We start from the raw sequence: 22,050 nt of genomic DNA on the forward strand, positions 1-22,050 counted from the left end.
TGATATATCTGGTGCCCTTTTTTTCAATGTTGCTGCCACTGTTTGTCCCATTCTCAGTCCCCTCTTCATGTATGTAAAATGGTTCCAAACTACTTTATACACAGTGTGCTTTGGTGATCTGAGACACTTCAGCCTTCTCTTTTACGGACCAGCACTAATGACATTAGTGTCCATCCTACATCTTTCCCTGAAGGTTCCTTCCCAGAGAATAGGAGAGGCTTTAAGGTGTTGTACTTTTTTCTTATTCTTATTGTATTGGTTTATCGAAAGCGTTTCAAGATATATAGCTACATATGTAGGGTATCTAAGTGACATAAAGCTCACATGCAAGTCAGATCAAGGTGAAAAGAAACAGGAGGAGGAAAAAGAAAATCCGAAAGTAATGAGAGGAAAAAAACTGAAAGAGAATATTGTGAGGAAACAAGCGTTAAGACTGTGAAAGGGCACAAGAAGTAATCAAGAAGAAGACATGGCAAAAAGATAGGATGCTTTGTCTTGCAAGGTCTAGGTCTGATGCATTGTATAAGTATTTTATGATATCAACATTGTTACTGTCCTTATCATAGACTCATCTATCAACGTTTCCATATCTGAATATACGTTTTTTTTTGTTTTTTTTTCTCCTTTAGAATTAGGCAGAAGCAAAAAGAGGGTGGAACATACTCCCCACGAGATGCCGAAATTATTGATACTAAATTCAAACTAGACCAGTTAATCACGGTGGCAGACTTGGAACTAAAGGATGAGAGATTAACACGGTAAGAACACTCATTTGACAAAACAGTAGTCCAAGAGGTCACCAGCCATGACCACACCATGACCTTTACTTGTTTGGAAGTGTTTGTCCTGCTCCTATTTATACAGGTCAGTGATATCCTCTTTCAAAGGCTGACCTGTGTCTTTCAAACCCCATAAGTAGAGTTTTGAACTGAGTTCTTCTCTTTATCTCAGCAGACTAAAATTGAATTTTACCACCAGAGTGTACAGTTTTTTTTTGCTTTTTTTCCCTTCTGTCTAAGTTATTTTATGAAAATACATTTATATACTCAAATACCATGGAAATGTTACTAAATTACTAAGGATATAGTGCGTACTATGTATGAACATATACCATCATAGCTGTTATATGGCATGGCTGAATAAATTGGCCCATAATACACTTAAACCACTTATTTCAATTTTAGTCAAGATTTTTCCTGTGTGCTAATCAGCTATTAAGCTTGGTTCCCCAAATTTATACCTTAAAGGCCAACTTCGATTTTATAATATATGATTGCTGATTCTATATATTATATATTCTAATGAATAAGCCTTTAAGTCACTCTCCGATCCCAGACAAAGATGTCCACACCGCTTGTCTGACTACCTGATGCACACTGTGTAGGCATCGGTAGTCTAAGATACTACATGCTGCTCTGATTGGTCAATTGTGTTCAAGTGGACATCACTGGCCAATCAAACTAATTGTTGTGTCTTGCACTAATTATGCATACTGATGCACAATATACATCAGGTAGTCAAAGAAGTGATGCAGGCATCTTTGTTTGTTTGGGACCGGAGGGTCAGTATAAGGCTTATTCACATGTAACAGTCAACACCGTTGTTGCCGCAAAAACGGCAGCATCAATGCGACATGAATAAACCCTTATGATGTGAATTGAACTCATAATATATCAATATTAGTGATATCATTTACTATATTTATTACAGAAATTAACAGTTTAACACAAAAGGCGTAAACATCCAAATACATAACATGTATTGTAGTAAATGTTTATTTCTTTCTTATAACCTTGCAAACATATTAAGTGTCACATTAAACGCACTAGAATAGCCTTCCTCTGAACACATTAGTCCTGCTTCATGACCACCTGATGGAAAGGTCATTTCAAGTGCCCCAGTGCTCTGAATCATTGACTTTTAATGGATCTAACTAAGTAAGCAGGGTTAATGTTGTGGAATGATACTGGACGCAGCTATTTCAACAAGTACCTGGTGGGCTGTTAAACAAGATCTTGTCTTATGAGTAAAAGCCTAAAGACTTGCTTTCTCAAGTGTGTATTAAAAAAGAACTAAGAACTCATGTCTGTATATAAAACGCATGTAAGAAATAAAAAAAACTTTAGTCGTGTTTGCTGAATTGTAGTAATAAATAGGGGAACCCATAAATGGATGAATAAGAAAATACTATAAGCTTCCTTGATTGCAAATAAGACGTAAATGTCTTATCTATTCCAAAATGTTTTATCTATGGCAAAATCTTATTTTTTACATGCGCAATATTACAGATTACAGTGAAATTAATGTGGCACCTAATAAACCACTTATTGCAAGCAGACAGCTGCAGTATAACGTGAACTTTCACAAGACCAGAAGCAGATGACAGAGCAGAAAGAACCAATTAATTAACTAAAATACAAACTTACAGAAGTACAAATTTTGAAGGAATAATTGTGAATAGCAGAAATTTAGAATACAACATTTTCATTTTACCATAGGTTGGGAATGGAATCTACACCTGCTAAAAATTTCCCTAACAAGCACATAGAATCACACTTAGGGTTTAGTCACACGGGCGCATAGTCACCCGTACACCGGCGCCGATGCGCCCATGTGACTGAGCCCTTACTGCAGGAAGAAGACGGCCGTTCTTCTAGATGGATGACTCCCCGCAGCGCTGAAGAAAGAACACATGACCGGCAATGAAGCTGGTTACACGTTCTTTCCTCCGGCGCTGCAGAGAGACGTCCGTCCTGAAGTGCGGCCGTCTTCTACCTGCAGTAACACGGCACCGATGCGCCCATGTGACTAAGCCCTTACACATGGTTGTACTGGTCGTGTCTTATTGAGCACAATGAGTAAACATTCACAATACAGGGACAAAAAGTAAGTGAATCCTTTAATTTAGTAATCTGTAGATATCTCTTTAGCAGCAGTGACTTCTACTAAATGTTTCCTGCAGTTACGAATAAAATTTGCAGAACATTGATGGGGTCCCTTTAACAATTCCTCCCTGCAAATGTGTTGCAGTTCAACAATATTTCTAGGATACCTTCCAAGCTGTTATGGACAGCGGGTGTGGACCCACTGTGCCGACCAACCAGTTATGGCTTTGGGCTAATCCTAAGGGGGTTATCCTGATGGTTCCCCTGGTTTTCACCCTTTAACTCCTGAATAGGGATCTGGACTTTGCTACGGGAAACCGCTACCTCCTGGAGTAGTCCCAGTGTAGTTGGCTGCTAACCCTCAGCTGCCAACGCACCATGAACAGTCTGAACTACAATGAAAATCCAGTCAACTGTCAGGGCAAGCAGAATACAATTGTAATCCAAGTAGTAAGTCCCAGAATCAGGGCAGACACAGGATTCAGAAGCAGAAGACTTTTGCAAGGTGACTGAGACAAACTCACACCAATGCTCAGCTAAATAGGACAGGGAAAGAGCTTATTACCCTGCAGCTGGGCTGAGAGCACTGAAGAGGATTAAAGGGGTTGTCTCGCGGCAAACATCAAAATTTTACCTTACCCCATTCCCCCTGTCACCCCCCTGGCATAAAATAGCAAATTAAAGCGGTTTTTAAACCGCTTGCTACTCACCGATCCGATGAAATAAGGACTTTAAAAAATCTTCTCCCAAAGATGGCCGCCGGTCCTTTCCCAGGGATGCACTGCGGTTTTCTCCCATGGTGCACCGCGGGTCTTCTCCCATGCTGCACCATGGGCTCTGTGCGTTCCATTGCCGATTCCAGCCTCCTGATTGGCTGGAATCGGCACACGTGACGGGGCGGAGCTACGATGACGACGCGTTGACCAGCGCTCCGGCACGAGTGGCCCCATTCACCAGGCAGAAGACCGCACAGCGCAAGCGCGTCCTAAAAAGCAAGAAGACATCAGAATTAGACGGATCCATGGCGACGGGGGCGCTAGCAACGGAGCAGGTAAGTGAATAACTTCTGTATGGCTCATATTTAATGCACGATGTACATTACAAAGTGCATTAATATGGCCATACAGAAGTGTATAACCCCACTTGCTTTCGCGAGACAACCCCTTTAACTCCTACAGTACTGATGGAAAGTACACTGCTATGAGCCCGCTCACGTAGGAGGAGCACAGTGATGCTCGCATCTGCCAGGAAAAGCAAGAGGTCGGCAGACAAGGGTAGCTGACCTACCACGTGCATGGACATTTTCAGGTCATGCCACAGCATCTTGATAGGGTTAAGGTTAGGACATTCCAAAATACAAATCTTCCTTCTTTTTAACCATTTTTTACTGCATTAATGAGTGTATTTGGGTCATTGTCTTGTTACATCACAGGTCTCTTCAAATTGAGGTCTTCGACTTCGATCCTTATATTCTCCCAAGAAAAATGTTGATACATTTTGAATCCTTTATATTCTCAATTATCACAAGGTGATCAGGCTCTGAGGCAGCATAGCAGCACCAAGCCATGAAGGCCCCTTCTTCATGCTTCACAGTTGGGATGCAGTTTTGGTGTTGGTGTGCAGTATTTTTTTAACCTTAAAACAGTGCTGTACATTTGTTTTAAGAAGTCCCATTTTTTTTATTGTTCAATTTTTTTTTCCAATTATTTTGTATTTTTTAATTATTTTTTTATTGAGAGAAGTCCCATTTTTTTTATATCTGTCAATAGACCATTTTAATAGAACCACTGTGGAACATCCAGATAATCTTCAGCAAACTTAGAAAGGACCTCAAGTTTGATTTTTTTTTCCCCCACAGCAGTGGCATTTCCCATGGTGGACACATGAACAGAGCTTTTTGCAGTTTGCTGAGTCTTCTGTTACCCTTGGGTTCCTTTTTACCCCCTTCAGGATTGGCCATTGAGCTCCTTGAGTGTTCCTAACAATGTGCCCACTCCTAGGGAGAGTAGAAACAGTTTTAGATAATTTGTCTAACTGTGGATTGATGTACACCCAGGCTATTAGCAATACTTTTGTAGCTTTTTCCAGCTTCATATATCTGTATAACATATCTTCTGAGGTTTTCTGAAAATTGTTTGCGTCAAGGCATGGTTCACACTAACCAGTCTTTCATGAGAAAAACAGATGTATCAGTAAGCAGGCCTTGTTTGCCTTTATTTAATGAGCAAAGTACCAGTTCAAACCAACCATTGTAAAAGTCATTAACACAGAGATTCACTTAATTTTTCTCCCTGCCCAAAGTCTATTTACTCAATATGTGCAATAAAAGGCACAAATGATACAACTACTTGTTTGATATTAGTTTAGTTAGATTGTGCTTATGTATAATTGACTTAGATCACAATCAGGACACATTTTGTTAGTAACCAATGCAGAAATGCAGGTAATTCCAAAAGGTTCACTTACTTTTTCTTGAACTGTATAATATGGACAGGCAATTGAAAAATAAAATTTGTGTTACTCATATATTTCTATGCACATGTGGACAGCTTAAATTGGAGGGACACACATTTGTTTTGTGATGCATTCAGTAATTAATGCCATAGAACTATACAGAGATTGGCACTAAAATCTACATTTTCTATTTCAAGCATGCTATTAGCCAATTTTATAGAAGACCAGTTGCTCTTTCAGCATGTTTTGGGAGTTTGGGAGGAATCTTGAGTGCCCCTATTCTGCAATTTAAATTACTAAAACTTGACACAATTCTCCAGTTGTCCTGTTCCACATGTGGACCAGTGCATATGCTTCGTCATTTATTTTCTGTTATTTCCCACAAATTACTTCTATAAAGTGTAAAATCATACATGTTACATGAATGCCTTTGGTAGATGTCTGGCATCCATAAATGCTCTCACTTGAAGATTCCACTAACTTCACCAAAGATGTGATGAAACGTGTGGTTGCTTCTGCACTGACAATACAACTGCAACATATTTCATCTCAAGATCAGTGGAAGCCATAATGGGATTGTCCAGCATTTGAAAAAACCATAGCTGCTTTCCTCTACAAACAGCACCACTGCTGTCTTCAGGTTGTATGTGGGATTACAGCTCAGCCACATTCACTTTAATGGAAGTGCATTGCAATACCAGACTCAACCCATAGACAAGTGTGACGCTGTTTTGGAAGAAAGCAGCAATATTTTTCTAATCTTGGAAACCCCTTTAAAGGGGTTGTCCCATCAAAAGACCCTGAACCAACACTCATCATAGGAATGGGGGTCTCAAATGCCCCCAAATGAATAGAGCTGTGGTCTTGCATGCTCACTATTGCTTCATTCATTTATATGGGACTGCTGGAGATATTGTAGCTGAGTACAAGTGTTCAGTTAGCATTGGTAATCCTATCAAAAGATTGACGTGGTAGTGCCCGCACATGATCACTGCTCCGTTTATTTGGGGACATTCAGGACCCCTGTTCTCATAATTAGTGGGGTCCTAGTGGTAAGACCTTCACTGATTAGATGCTTATTCCTTATCCTGTTAATAGTAAATACATTATTTTGGGGACAACTCTTTTACCCATCATCCCTCATTATTTTGTATTTTATGATGTGTCTGATTAACAGATTGTATAACTCAGTTGTGAAGAAACCCTTATAGTTTCTGTTCTAAAAGTACAAACCCAAGATGCAAATGCTGCAGTTTTGTCACTAAGGGCTTAGTCACACGGGCGCATCGGCGCCCGTGTTACTGCAGAAAGAAGATGGCCGCACTTCAGGACAGGCGTCTCTCTGCAGCGCCGGAAGAAAGAACATGTGACCGGCTTCATTGCCGGTCATGTCTTCTTTCTTCTGCAGTAAGTTCTGAGTCACACAGGCGCATTGGCGCCCGTGTGACTAAGCCCTAATAATTGTAAACACAATTGTAATAAATAAATGTATTTCTTATAATGTGAATATAGCAGTAACATCACAGGTTGATATTTTATGACTTTAATGATACTACAGTTTTAAATTGACTGCAATTCTGACATTTGAGAAATATTTTCATTAACACTGAAACAATCACAATTGCATGCATTTATTTTATGTATACTATGATATAATCTGTTGAACATTAGGATTTTACTTTCTAGTATTTTTATAAAATGCCATAATCAACAGAGTTACATTATACAATTGTAGTTAGCTGTAACCACCATTATGGGAATCTTAGGAGCTCACTGCATAGTGTTATTAATGAGTTCAATGTATATACAGTATACATTAAGCTCCTGAGCTCCCTCTAGTGATGGTGTACGGCAGCTAGAATTTAATCAAATGCTTGTGAATGTTGTTCAATGGATGACATTCACTTGAAAATGCCAGCAGACATAGGGCAAGTTTGTGTTTATCTAGATCACTGTTTCGGAAACTCCAGTCCTCATGATCCCTCTACAAGTCAAGGATTTCCTCAGTATTGCACCGGTGATGTAATTACAGTCAGTGCCTCAGGCATTGCCACAGGTGTTCTTACTATAGGATATCCTCAAATTATGACATGTTGGGGGGTAGTGAGGGCTGGAGTTTGGGAAACAATGATCCTCATTACTCAGAAGTGTTTGCTTTGTAGTAATATTTCATTAAGTCATTACAATAGCAGTCCACATTGGTAATTAATTAATTTTTACTTCCAGATATTCCTCATTTTTCTTTAGACGCAAGGACATATATGTTATCCAGTAAGTCAGTAATGGATTAGTTGTGTGCATTTCCATCCTTGGCATCAAATGATCTTGTATTTCCATCAAGCCGTTCCACTGGAATCTTAGATGGAAACACTGGACTTTAGTAGTATATGGTTAAGAAGACAAAATATTACATAAATGTTACTTCTGTCTTGTAATAATGAATACCAAAATCAACCACAATTAATATCGAATCTATTATAGATATTTCAATATTTTAGATACATTGTCTGTAGATATGAGAAGTGAGTGATGAGAATTAACCATATACTATGCAGCTTATGACATGCCTGTGTTAAAGGAGTATTCCCAGGATCACATGGGTGGCTCAGTGTGTCTATATTTAAAATCATTAATCTTTGCAAATACATCAAGATAGACCAGAATAGGACATGCTTCGATTTTGTTCACATGGACTATTACCGTAAGTCTGTGTGGAAAACCACCTGTGTGAAAAGCCTAGTTGGCTATAATGGGTCTGTGTGCACATGGATGGGAAATATGCTTGGTAATTGGGCCCTTATAATATACACTCAACTACTTTTAAACTGTATAATGAAAAACCTGTCCGTAAATAATATGGTGATTTGGGGTAAATAGTACTTTTCTTAAATTCAGAACTATCCAGAAAGCATAATTTTATCTTTTTTTTGTTGACTGCTTTTTAACCTCTATCCTGACCTCTAATTAAATATATAACAGAATTTGCAGGAATATGTACAGAAAAGGCTCAGGAGCTCAACTTGCTCCATACGAAGTGGGTGTGACATGTATATTGTAACTGACATTCCGCTGAAATGCCCGGAAATGAAGATAGCTCTAATCAGAATTTCTTAACATCTTAAATTCTGTGCTCAATAGTGATCACATCTTCTAAGCTATTAGACAGAAGAGGGGCTTGTTCTGTTACCACATTGGCCACCTCGTGACATACTATTGGAGTACTGATGTGTTTGCATGGCAGCCGAAGGCCTAATAAAGGCCCTATGTTTTCTATCATTAAAGGGGTTTTCCCATCAAAAGAGATTATCCCTATCCATAGGATAGGAGATAACTAGCTAATTGGTAGAAGGGCATCTGCTGGAACCATCAATGGCCACAAAAGGGTATGCCCAAGTCACTAGAGCAGTAGTCATACATGTTCACCACAGCTGCATTTATTTCAATGGAACTGCCGTAAAAGTGGTGTTTAAGCATTCAGCTATCTTCAGCACCCCCACTGAAATTAAAGGTGTGGTGGTCTGCAAGCATGACTACTGCTCTCTTCATTCATTCAATCATGAATGAATGAAGCCCCACCCCCTCACTTGGCTAGAGAGAGATTACTATAATAACCCCTCTAACCACGCCTTCATCCCCCCGCTCTCGGGGAAACCAACTAGCCCCATCCCCTTCCTATCCAAATATGGGGAGATATGTCACAGATCCCCTGTAGCTCCTACCCCTTCTCTTCTCTCTCAGGGGGAATTCCTAGCCTGCTTCACAATCTTCTATTGATTTCAGTGGGGCCAGTGCTGCTGCTGGCCCCATTGAAAACAATGGGCGATATTGTACATCTTTCTTTGCGATGCAAGGTTAGAGTGAAAACATCGCTAATGAGAATGAAACCACTGAAAATCATTGGTTTTACTATCATGTGTTTTCACTCACTCTCGCATTGCAGCGAAGTTGGATCGCCAATGGGTGTGAGCCCTAAAGGTCTCAATGGTTCAACCACCAACAGATAGTTATTTTCATTCTGTGAATAGAAGATAATTTAATTTGGTGGAACAATCCCTTTAAAGGTCCCTTTACACAGGACAACTGTCAGATGCCTATGCGCCTGACAACTGTCCCATGGACCGTCACCCAACTATCGCTCCTATGTAAGCACAGTCACTCGCAGTAAACAGGAATCACTTAAACATTGAGCAATTCCTGATTACATGGCCTGACGCCCGTAGGTACATGGGATGACTATCGCCCAAATTCACTGTTTCCAGCGAGAATTCAGGCGATAATCGCCCCATGTAAAGTACCCTTAAGAGTTTACTAGCATAAGGCTAACAGTCCCAATATACTGCAATACAGAAGTATTACACAAGCAATCACATGATAAAGTCCCTAGTGGAACTAAAATAAAATGTAACAAACATTTTAATAAAATGTTCCAAAATATAAAAAAAGCTAAAATGAACAACTCAACAAAAAGCATTCTTGCCCATTTATTATGTAAAAAAAATCATAAACAATGCAAACATAATCATAATTGGTTCAGCTGTGTCTGTAAAATAAGTCTGAACTACTATAATATCCTGTTATTTATCCCTCATGGTAAATACTGTGAAAAAAGTAACAATGCAATTGCTATTCTTTTATGTCACCCTGTTCCCCATAAAAAAAGGAATAAAAAGTGATCAAAAAGTTGTATATACCCCAAAATTTGACCAATGAGAACTGCAGCTGGTCCCCCAAACCTCAAGACAGTGGGCCTAAATACGGCAACACAAACCAAATCTGTTTTAAGAGCAAGGCCAGGGGCATAACTATACAGGATGCAGGGGATGCGGTTGCACACAGGCCCAGGAGCCTTGGGGGGTCCGTAAGGCCTCTCTTCTCCATATAGGAAGCCTAGTACTATGAATAAAGCGTTATAGTTGCGGGTCCCTGTAACAAGTTTTGCATTGGGGCCCGGGAGCTTCAAGTTACACCTCTGAGCAAGGCCTTTTATTTAGTAAAATTAGTAAAACATAACACAACTATATATATTTGGTATTGCAGTAATCAATATCATGCTGACTCAGAGAATAAAGTCAATGTCATATTTTACTGTACGGTGAACACTGTAAAAACAAAACTCCCAAAACATCCTCAAAAATTGCACAATTGCTGTTGTTTTTTCCCCATTTCACCCCACAACAATTCTTTAGAACTGTCTCAATACATATACAGTATTGTACATTCAATGGTCCCATTAAAAAAAACACCTTTTCCACAAAAAACAACCTCTCATGTGGCTTTGTTAACAAGAAAATAAAAAATATGACTTTTAGAAGATGAGGATGAAAAGAAACTAAAAAGTTGCCACCAAAAGTGACTGTGTTGAGATGGGGTTAAAGGGGTTGTCTCAAGGCCACAGTGATTTTTTTCTTTTGCCCAGTCCCCCTTCTTAAGCATACATTACTATGCACCAGTGTAAATGGCTTTTAAAGCAGGTTTCTACTCACAGTTCTGGTGTTTCAGCAACTTATAAAACTTCTTCCAAAGATGGCCGCCGGTTCTTTTCCCAAGGATGCACTGCGGTTTTCTCCCATGGTGCACCATGGGCTCTGTGCGTTCCATTGCCGATTCCAGCCTCCTGATTGGCTGGAATCGGCACACGTGACGGGGCGGAGCTACTCAATGACGCGTAGAAGGGGGAGGAGCCAGAACACCGCTCGTGCCTGGAAGAACCAGAAGAAGACCCTTCTGTGCAAGCACGTCTAAAAAAGCAAGCAGACAGTGAAATTAGACGGCACCATGGCGACGTGGACGCTAGCAACGGAGCAGGTAAGTGAATAACTTCTGTATGGCTCATATTTAATGCACGATGTATATTACAAAGTGCATTAATATGGCCATACAGAAGTGTATAACCCCACTTTGCTTTCGCGAGACAACCCCTTTAACAGCTATCATTTGTATGTTGGTACGTGTATAAGAGATTTCTGCACTTTTTATTATTACTTGGGCCATATAGTTAGGATAATATAAATGATAGTAAAAACATAACTTTTTCCCTTTTGTACTTTTATATACGTTATTTAATTCGAAGCTTTATTATATTACAAGTATTCTACTGAAGACGGAAATTCGATTTAATTCTTTTTCTTTATATTGCATGCTTGAAAGTGTTGCTTTGTATGTTCATTCTTAAGTTCTTCTGCTCACTCGTCCATCATTGGTCATCTAAACCTCATTCCCTCTGGAGAAACACTGATAAGAAGATTAAATACAAATGTGGCAGGCAACAAGCTTCCACTTGGCAACTGCTTTCATCTGTAGAGCAATGTAGTGCTTTGTTCTGTCCCGGAGGATCCCAACTTGATGCTCCTGAATAGGCAATGTGTTTCTGACAGATACATATTGCCCACTAATTTGAACAGAGGAACTGGTGCTGTATTGGATGTCCAGGTAGCAGGTACTAGCTGCCTGCCGACACCTGTGATATTTGGTTTTTATCTGTTATTTGAATAAAGTATGGAACTTTTCTTTTTCTTACTGTATGTATGTATAAAATTCCACTATACTTTATTGTTAGATCACTTTATTGGTTCATACTTTAGAAGAAAACTCAAGGCTGTCTGTGCATGTAACAATATGACTTGTCTCCCTGTCATGGTGCACCAGCTAAAAAATGGGATCAACGTGCATCACAGTGTTGGCCCCTGTCGATGTGATCCTGCTCCCTGTGCTTGTGCCCAGTCATTGCAGTCAGTTTCTCACATGCACATAGGTTTTGTCTGCCAGAAATCCATTAGTGAGCCCTATGTATTATGTTCCTTCATGTTTCTGCTGCATCTACTGTGGTGTATGGCCTGATTAACCAACAGGGAATTATTTCTCCTATTCAACCAATTAGCCATGACGGAGGTGCATTAAATCTGTTTCCACCTCTACCTGAGTGCCAGTTATTTTCCGGTCTGAGGTGTTTGGTGAAGAAGCAGAACCTGTCGGCTAAGTACCTGTGACTATTTATACTTTCCTTTTGCATTAATCCTCTTCCCTTTTACCCATCTAGGGACAGTATAGACCCCCTAGATTCCTGATACGGGGCCGTCCTTTTCAGTGTGATTGCCTTTCTTTTAGCGATAGTGTTCCTTTTCCCGCATTTCTGTTACTGTTATTTACCCTATCTTGTGTTCCCTACTTCTTTATCTATCAGTCTTTGTCTGTCCTGTTAGTGGCATCTATGGAAAGCACCACACTTGTGCTCTACACAACCATAAGACTCCCACATGAATGTCTTCATCCTATAACAGCCATATTGAATTCCCCCACAAGGTAGAATGCTTCTTTTGCATTGTCTCTGATAGGTAGCTAACCTTTGAGACATAGTAACAGAAGTAAGACAGATTACTAGTTATTGAATCAGACAGGTCCGTGTTTTGGCACAAAAATTGTCCCCAAAGACCCAGAAGAAGAAAACATATTTTGAGTTGACTTTAGATTAAATCACTTGCCACTGTACATTTCTGTTTTAATTCACAAATAACTGATTGACGTTAATGATGATAGGTCATGTGTGGGCAATGATAACAATATAGCCTAAAGGCCAATAATCATCAAAATTCGTTCAAACGAGCGAAAGCGAGTGCTAATCGTTATGTGTAAACACGAAGCCATCGTGCACTATTCATTCACTTGTTATTTATCACTGCGTTTCAGCCTGCATAAAAATAGTCGTTTGCTTGTCATAACGTTTAAACAACATTCGGTCAGTTGTTCAGTCTTTCAAATGACTTGAGGGGAGGGGTTATTGTCTGCCCAGCTAAACACAATGACTCATGTCATGGTAGACAATGGCTTTTTCTTCGTACTAATGAAAAACCTCCTAGAGATTCTTAGCATAAACACATGGCTACCTGAGATAACAACATATACAGTGTTTACATAGCTAATGAGTGAAATTTCAAACAATTATCTTTACCTGTAAATGCTTAGTATTTGAAAGTAAAAAAAGGCGTCAATTCATTTGTTCGATCAAACAACAATCATTGCGTGTAAATGTGGCTTAAATCTCAAAAGGAGCTCTGTCAGTGTGCTTATCCCTTCTCTCCTGCACTTTTTTTTCAGCTAATTTATGACCACAACAAAGATAAACTTTGGAGAGGAGAGATAAAGGGCTAAAATGTATTAAGAGAAGCATAGAGTCTAGATCACATGAGGTAATTACCCTCCTCTACTCTTCCTTAAGGCCCATTTAGGCACAAGGATTATCGTTCAAAAATTGCTCAAACCCATCTTTTGAGCGATAATCGCTGCATCTAAATATACGCCCATCATACACTTTTCATGCACTATTCGTTCATCGCTGACTTCAAGCCAGCTTGAAAAATATCGTTCCTGCTTATCAGAACCACACGCTGAGTTCTCCACGGGTAACATAGTAACATAGTTTGTAAGGCCGAATGAAGACAATGTCCATCTAGTCCAGCCTGTTTATCCTCCATTGTTGTTGATCCAGAGGAAGGCAAAAAAAAAAAAACAAGAGCAGGAGCAAATTAGCCCTTTTGGGGGGGGGAAATTCCTTCCCGGTTCCCTAATGGCAATCAGACTAATCCCTGGATCAACTCCTAATATTTCCTACCTGCTGTGTACCCAGATTAATATATTTATATCCTGTGATATCCTTCCGCTCCAGAAAGACATCAAGTCCCCTTTTAAACTCCTCTATGGATTTTGCTATCACCACATCCTCAGGCAGAGAGTTCCACAGTCTCACTGCTCGTACAGTAAAGAACCCCTTTCTGTGTTGGTGAGGAAACCTGCTTTCCTCTAGATATAGCGGATTCCCTCTTGTTACCGTCACAGTCCGGGGTATAAACAGATCATGGGAGAGATCCTTGTATTGTCCCCTAATATATTTATACATAGTTATTTGGTCGCCCCTTAGCCGTCTTTTTTCTAGAGTAAATAATCCCAATTTGGATAGCCTCTCTGGGTATTCCAGTCCCGTCATTCCATGTATTAGTTTAGTTGCCTGTCTTTGAACCCCCTCCAGCACTGTAACATCTTTCCTGAGCACCAGTGACCAGTGTTGATAGCATTCTTTCAGCAGAACAATGAATCTGAATACAGATAACAGACCTCCAGCTGTTGTCTGCATTCAGCGAAAGGCTAACAAGCTACTAAGTAGCCAAGTAACTGCTTAGTAGTTTATGCAAAATGATCGCTCAAAGCTGTCACTCAAAATGTCGTTTGAGTGATTTTTGAGCGATCATCGTTGTGTCTAAATGGACTTTTAGTCAGACCTCATCTGGAATACTGTGTCCAGTTCTGGGCACCCCACTTTAAAAAAGACATGGACAAACTGGAGCAAGTTCAGGGAAGAGTTGCCAAGATGGTGAGCGGTCCGCAAATCATGTCCTATGAGGAACGGTTAAAGGATCTGGGAATGTTTAGCTTGCATAAAAGAAGGCCGTGAGGAGACTTAATAGCTGCCTACAAATATCTGAAGGACTATCACAGTGCAGAGGGATCAGCCCTATTCTCATTTGTACAAGGAAAGACTAGAAGCAATGAGATGAAACTGAAAGAGAGGAGACACAAATTAGATATTAGAAAAAACTTTCTGACAGTGAGGGTGATCAATGAGTGGAACAGGTTACCACGGGAGGTGGTGAGTTCTCCTTTAATGGAAGGCTTCAAACAAAGGCTGGACAGAGATCTGTCTGGGATGTTTTAGTAAATCCTGCACTGAGCAGGGGGTTGGACCAGATGACCCTGGAGGTCGCTTCTAACTCTACCATTCTATGATTCTATGATTAAAAACCAAGCCTCAGTTCAGCACACTGATGGATCTCTTATTGAAATCTAGACTGTTGTCTATATACAATGACATGTGGAAACTATAGAAAACAAACACTACAAAATTTAAACCCTACCTCAGAAATGATTGTCAGCCCAAAATACATGTATTTAAGTGTTAAGAAATTGCCCCACAAAGATGCATACCGCCTTCAACTACTCATCTGATGACGTGGAAACTTCCATGTTGCTGCTCATTTTTCCTGCATTATACGTCAGTGTCTGCTCTGGTTCACAAAGAAAACAAGATCAAGAGGCCCCTTTCTATGATGTCCATATGCCCTAATTAGTTGTATGGCAATGGATTGCCCAGATATACTGTAAGTACGTTGAAATGTTCTTCCATTACAGTCTTAATTTGTACCCAGTAAATGGGTTGCCTTTTTAAAGATAAAGTTGGATAATTGCTTTGTAGGGCAAGATATGTCCAAAGACAGAACAAGAATGTTTAGTAGAGGTCAGAGTTCAAAAATATCCTTTTTGTGAAACATTTAATTTCCCCCTAAATATGCTAAAGTATTCATGGAGAAGTCATAAGTAATAAGACCATTTATATATATGTTGTAGCTTTAGTAAATATGGAGTCTATGCTGTTCACCAGATTTCCGATATTTGTAAGCAGTCCTTATATCTTACGCCATTTGATACATAACTTGTACTATAGTCTCATAGTTTACATTGCAGTCTAGCCATACATTACCTTTTACTATTTTGTGTCAACGATTTCTATAGTCTCAATGTCAAAACAACAGCCATGATACATCTTTCAGCAGATATTGTTTAGTAAAACCCCAACCTTTAGGTCATCCTACCATTTCAACAATGTTTAAAAATAAGCCAATGTATGAAGAGCTAATAAGCTTATTGTTTGTTTTGGAAAACTGGATTTCACCATTGATTTTATGTTGTTCCAAAACTGTAATTTAATACTTTACCACAATGTCAAGCTTTATTTAATATAAAACCATGGAAGTTAAATCACACATGTTCCGGTATATAACAATAATGCTGCTAGAGTGAGTTTCCAGTATTTAAACAATAGCTGCCACTTAGTCTTCAAAATGTCTCCAATGTTCAAACTGTTAAAAAAAAACACAAATTTTAACTTGGCATATCTGTCTTTTTTTGCTTTTTTTCTCTGTTTAAGACATTAATACATATCTTGCAACAGTTACGACCAACAAGCTACATCCCTTTTTGAAAGACATTTTTGAGGTTTTTGTTTTTTTGCCCATGCCTCTTAATCGCTATAATGTTTTACTTCTCTGCTGACCTAGCCATATGAGCGCTGTCTGTGAGGCAGAGTTGTATTTTTTTCATGACTAAAGGCCCTTTTATACGCTCAATTATCGCTCAAAATTAGTTCAAAAGCCATCTTTTGAGCAATAGCCGTTGCCTGTAAGTGTGTGCCCATCGTGCACTTACCATTCACTTTTCGTCTATCGCTGAGTTCAGCTCAGCTTGAAATCCGTCGTGGGCTGAGTTCTCCATGGGCAGTGCTGATAGTATTGTTTAGAGAACAATAACTATTAGAGATGAGCGAACGTGCTCGTTTAGGACAATTACCCGATCAAGCATCGCTTATTTTCGAGTAACTGCCTACTTGGGCGAAAAGATTTGGGGGGACGGCGGGGAGGAGCGGGGGATAGCAGGGGGTAACAGGGGGGAGCTCTCTCTCTCCCCCCCCCCACTCCGCACCACAACCCCCCGCTCACCCGCGGCGCCCCCCAAATCTTTTCGCCTGATTAGGCAGTTACTCGAAAAAAGCGATGCTCGATTGAGTAATTGCTCTAAACGAGCACGTTCGCTCATCTCTAATAGCGATGCATTTAGAGAACAGGAACCAGCTGTTCTATAAACACAAGCAAATGAAGCTAGTTAGTAGCTAATGCAAAATTAGCAGCTAATGCAAAATGTTCACTCAAAACTGTCAGTTTTTGACAAAATTTGAGCGATCATCTGTGTGTGTAAATGGGCCTTAATAAAGAAAACAGGGAAAGCGCCTTGTATGTTTCTGGCATTTCCAATGTAATTGAACTAATGCCAAATGCTGCTCTCCTGATGAGGCTGTGAACCACACACCATTAGTGAGGCCGTTATCCCTGGTGGCTGCTCATTCCACGACTCTCCAGCAGGGTTGTAATGCAAACTTCAATTTGGACCTTCAAAGTGCCGAACCAGGAGGTAAGTAGAGATGATCGAGTATACTCGCTAAGGCACATTACTCGAGCGAGTAGTGCCTTAGCCGAGTATCTCCCCGCTCGTCTCTAAAGATTCGGGGGCCGGCACGGGTGACAGGTGAGTTGCGGCGGGGAGCGTTAAAATGAAAGAGCATTATACTCCCCTCCTCATCTCCTGGTACAGAGCTGTGAGAGTCTAAATTGAAGCTTGCATCTTTTCATGGCACAATTTAATGTACTTTATAGTGTATTGGAAAGCTTTAAAAAATGTAAGTGTAGTTAAATGGGTTTTATTTTTATAACTTTTTATTTTTTTTTGTTGATGATACTGTGTGAGGTACTATGTTTTGTTGGGTAAGGCTGTACTTTATAGTGATACCACTTAGGGATATATATGACTTTTTCATTGCTCATTGTTCAAACTTTCAGAGTAGCTGGGTAACCAAAAGGAAACCCCACAATTCCAGTATTGTGTATTTTTTTACATTGTTCACCTTGCAGAATACAGTAATACTTTTTTTTATGAAAAAAGGTGGGAACAGGATGTTTTTTGAACTCTCTTATTACACTTATTTCACATTTTTAGACCGTATAGGGATGTTGATTGCTTGTACAATATACCGCATAACTTCTGCAATGTAATATATTGTACTATCAGTAGTCTGGAATACAGAAGAAAATAATCATTCTAAATTACTAGATGATTATAGATTCAATTGAAAAATATTTTTCACCTGATAAAGGCCCTGCAGCTCCTGTTTTTCTGCTCCAGTGGTCCCCCGCAGTCTTTGCTGATTTTTCTACAGTGGTGGCATGCTGCATCCTCATGTGACTGCTGCAGCCAATCCCTGGCTGACATCATTACTGAAGCCAATAACTGGCTGCAGCAGTCATATGAATGTGCGGCAGTTTACAACTGCAGAAAAATCAACAAATGCCAGCAGAGAACACTGGTGCTACAGCAGTGATGCTGCTGGTAATTTATCAGGTGGGAGATTAGTTTTTTTATTCTATCACACCCGATCTCATAAAACCCCTTTTAAGTGCCATAAATAGTTTTTTAAGAATGTGCCATACGGAACCTGAGTTAGTCTTGAGGATATTCTCATGACGTTTTTTAGCTAAGGCCATTGAGGTCCTATCATTTTAAGAAGAACCATAATTTAGCACCAATTTCACCATATTTTAGTTTTACTGAAAGAACAAAACAGTAAATTACTTTATTCTCAATATACAAGTAGAATATACAAATGCCTCCCAACATTGCATTTTGTCTGGCACTGTCCTATGAACGTGACTGCCAAAAAAGAAGCTAATATAGTTGTGCACAAATAAGGGGGGGGATTTCCATACAGTTTAGGGGCACTCTTAGTGAGGTAATGCCCCTGAAGTGTTCTGTAATTTGAGATTCAAAAGTTGGGGTGCATTGGGTGTATAAACCCTGTTTAGAATTTTTGTCCACAGCATTCACATTCTAGTTGTTAAGACTTTTTGTCCATAATATCCTCATCCTAACAGCCTTGAATAGTTACCGTCATGTCTACATACATATTTGAGTACCCAGATTGCTGGGGGGTAAAAAAGATGACTGGGGAAGGCAAAAACAGTCTGCCCAGAAAACGTCTACCTAGCAGTCAGTCATGACTTGGTGCTTGCACTTGGGGACTTTACCTTTACCTACCTAAGAATAGACAAGATATGAGCCTCCTTTTACATTTTGGGGGTGGTCCCAGGCAGGGCCTAAGTGTTCCAAATTATGTCGGCAACTATGCAAAACTTGCCTCATGGTAATCACACAATTTTGCAGAACTTTTGTAGAATGTAAGACATTTATGCAAACAATATGTGCAATTTCACAGAATCATAGACTGGTAGAGTTGATAGGGACCTGGTCCAGGGTCATTAGGTCCAACCCCCTGCTCAGTGCAGGATCACTAAATCATCCCAGACAGATATTTGTCCAGCCTTTGTTTGAACACTTCCATTGAAGGAGAACTCACCACCTCCCATGGTAACCTGTTCCACTCACTGATCACCCTCACTCTCAGAAAGTTTTTTCTAATATCTAATCTGAGTCTCCTCCCTTTCAGTTTCATCCCATTGCTTCTGGTCTTTCATTGTACAAATGAGAATAGGGCTGATCCCTCTGCACTGTGACAGCCCTTCAGATATTTGTAGACAGCTATTAAGTCTCCTCTCCGCCTTCTCTTCTGCAAGCTAAACATTCCCAGATCCTTTAACTTTCCTCATAGGACATGGTCTGCAGACCGCTCACCATCCTGGTAGCTCTTCTCTGAACTTGCTCCAGTTTGTCTATGTCTTTTTTAAAGTGGGGTGCTCAGAACTGGACATAGTATTCCAGATGAGGTCTGACTAAGGAATTTTCTAACATTTAGGTAGCATTCACTGTTCTTTTTTGTCCATAGTAAAGTATAGATATGATGTCATAAACCGTTAGATATTTGACCTAAGACTAGGGGAAAAGAATACAATAAACTCCCCACGACACCGGATTTTAGTGTGATATTAATACATATTAGGTAATTCCCGAGTAAGTTCATGTACCCACTCTCCGTTTAGAAATCAATTTCGGCTTTATATGACACTGTGACATTAATCTGTTTTGGCAACAGAAATGCATGGTTTCTCAGTGTATGCCTGAATTGTAACATGAGCAAAATAAGACCTTTTCTAGACTAAAAACCCAGACATGAAACTGTACACCATATAAAGGATATCCACAGTTTTTTTTGTTAAAAAAAGTCACTTTTTTATAATAAAAAAACTGGTGCACTTTAAGTTTCCAAACTGTAATATTTTGCCACATGCATCCATAAATTAGATTTTTATGGTTGACATGAAAATAAGCGTTCTTACTGCAGACACATTTGTTAGTCTCCATGCACAGAGGTAAAGGTTACTTAGGCAGGGTGTAGTATGGTGAATTATATCTAAAAAGAAACAGACAGCAATATGTTCTTAGTTGTCAGAGATATCTGCATGTATGTATGAAATTGCCTAACTCAGTGCTGTCCATCTTTTCCATGAGGTAGACAAGATATAGGGCCAAAGTGCATGTTTTTGATTTAATTAACATAATGTCTTATAGTGAAAGAATGTAGGTTTCTTGGGCAAACTGTTCCGCATAAAGTAAGTGTGAAGAAGCTCTTTAAACTTGGCCTCTGACATTTGAGAACAGCCAAAAGTTTTTCCCATTTGTTACTCTCAATCCTCTATCAACATACAGCTTAAAAGAAATGTGTCACCTATATGTTTTTTACAAATTGAAAACCAGATAGTGAAACATCCTTCATTTCTATAATGTGTTTTTTTGTTCTAATTGTTGATTTTTTTATTCTGTTGTCTGTACATGACTATGAAGGCAGCCATCTTGCCCGAGGTGTAGTCAACAGCATTTAGAGATATGCCTTAGAGTAGCCTCATAGGCCATTCACATAAGCTGACGCATTAACTTCTATGGTAGAGTGTTCTAGGCATGTTCTGTGACCTGTGCAAAGGTCAATGTGCAAGGAGGTTGAGGAGGTGAGCTGTGATCATCACCTATTGCGAAGGGTGGATTCTATGTTATCATATAGAGGTGTTACCTTTCATTGTAGTCCTTCCTGTGATGATGATGATGATATTACTGCTGAGGATATTTCTGTACAAAACAACTAGTGTCATACTGAAAGTACTGGATTTTAGAATATTTAAAAATATAGATAGTGACATAGAAAATGAAAAAAAAAATCACCAAAAGTTCTGTTATGTCCCCCTGATAATGAAAAACTCCCAGAGTCTATAACAAGAAGATGGTCTGGCTGAGGAACGAACGGAGAACATATGAAGGATTACAGATAGGGTGGAGGCAGTATACATAAGATGGGGAAGCTGATCCTATTCTGTCCCTGACTAATCCTACCGAAGGCATGGCTACAGCCCTGAAAAGGTCTACCCCACTTCCGGAACCTCATTAGTCTCCCTAGAAGACCTTTGATAGTGACAGAATGACAAACACAGAGTTCAGGCTAGATAGGATGGGATTGGTAGAGGGGCAAGGAGTAACAGTGGAAAAGGAGGGTACAAGGGAAAACTAACAAGTCAGACTAAGTATAGATGAAATAACAATGGTGAACACACTGCCTACAAATGCAAAGGTATAATAACTGAAAGGCCCATGCGAAAGATAGCCATAGCAAGGCCAGCAAGACAACAAGACTTTCCAAAGTGAAACCAACCAGGATACCTAGAGTATTACCGGCACCTGCAGAATACCAGGGCTGGTTTAGAAACCCCACCAAGGCACCTGATAGACTAATTGAGATGGCAGACAGCTTGGCAAACCTGTCAAGCAATTATGCTGCTGGAGAGATGCTTCTCCCACAGCACCAGTGACTTGTGTTGCCAGGCACATCAGGTAATCTGGCACTGATGCTGTGATATCATGCTAGACCTGCGGCAATAACCAGGACTAGATGGTGGTTTAAACACTGTGACAAGTTCATAAAAATAGTTTCTAAACAATTGCAACATTTAGCTCCTTAAGGACCAGGCTGTTTTGTACCTTAAGAGCCAAACACTTTTTGTCCATGGGGTGGTTTAACTGCCCTAATGTTTTTTCCCTTGCCTACCAAAATTATTTTTGCTGCATTTTTTTCAATGACATATAGGGCTATTTTTTAAGTATCTTTTTCACTGACTTTTTC

General features: G+C 39.7%; 1 protein-coding gene across 1 annotated transcript in view; it reads left to right on the top strand.

Moving 5' to 3' along the window:
- PTPRQ (protein tyrosine phosphatase receptor type Q) overlaps positions 1 to 22,050 on the top strand; it is a 377,099-nt gene that overhangs the window by 320,085 nt on the left and 34,964 nt on the right. The window contains exons 53-54 of the mRNA XM_066589856.1: positions 630 to 758; positions 7,566 to 7,610. Coding sequence (XP_066445953.1) covers positions 630 to 758; positions 7,566 to 7,610 — 174 coding nt within the window. The remainder of the gene's footprint in view (positions 1 to 629; positions 759 to 7,565; positions 7,611 to 22,050) is intronic.

Source organism: Eleutherodactylus coqui, chromosome 2, assembly GCF_035609145.1.
Source record: "Eleutherodactylus coqui strain aEleCoq1 chromosome 2, aEleCoq1.hap1, whole genome shotgun sequence".
In the NCBI taxonomy this organism is placed as follows: Eukaryota; Metazoa; Chordata; class Amphibia; order Anura; family Eleutherodactylidae; genus Eleutherodactylus; species Eleutherodactylus coqui.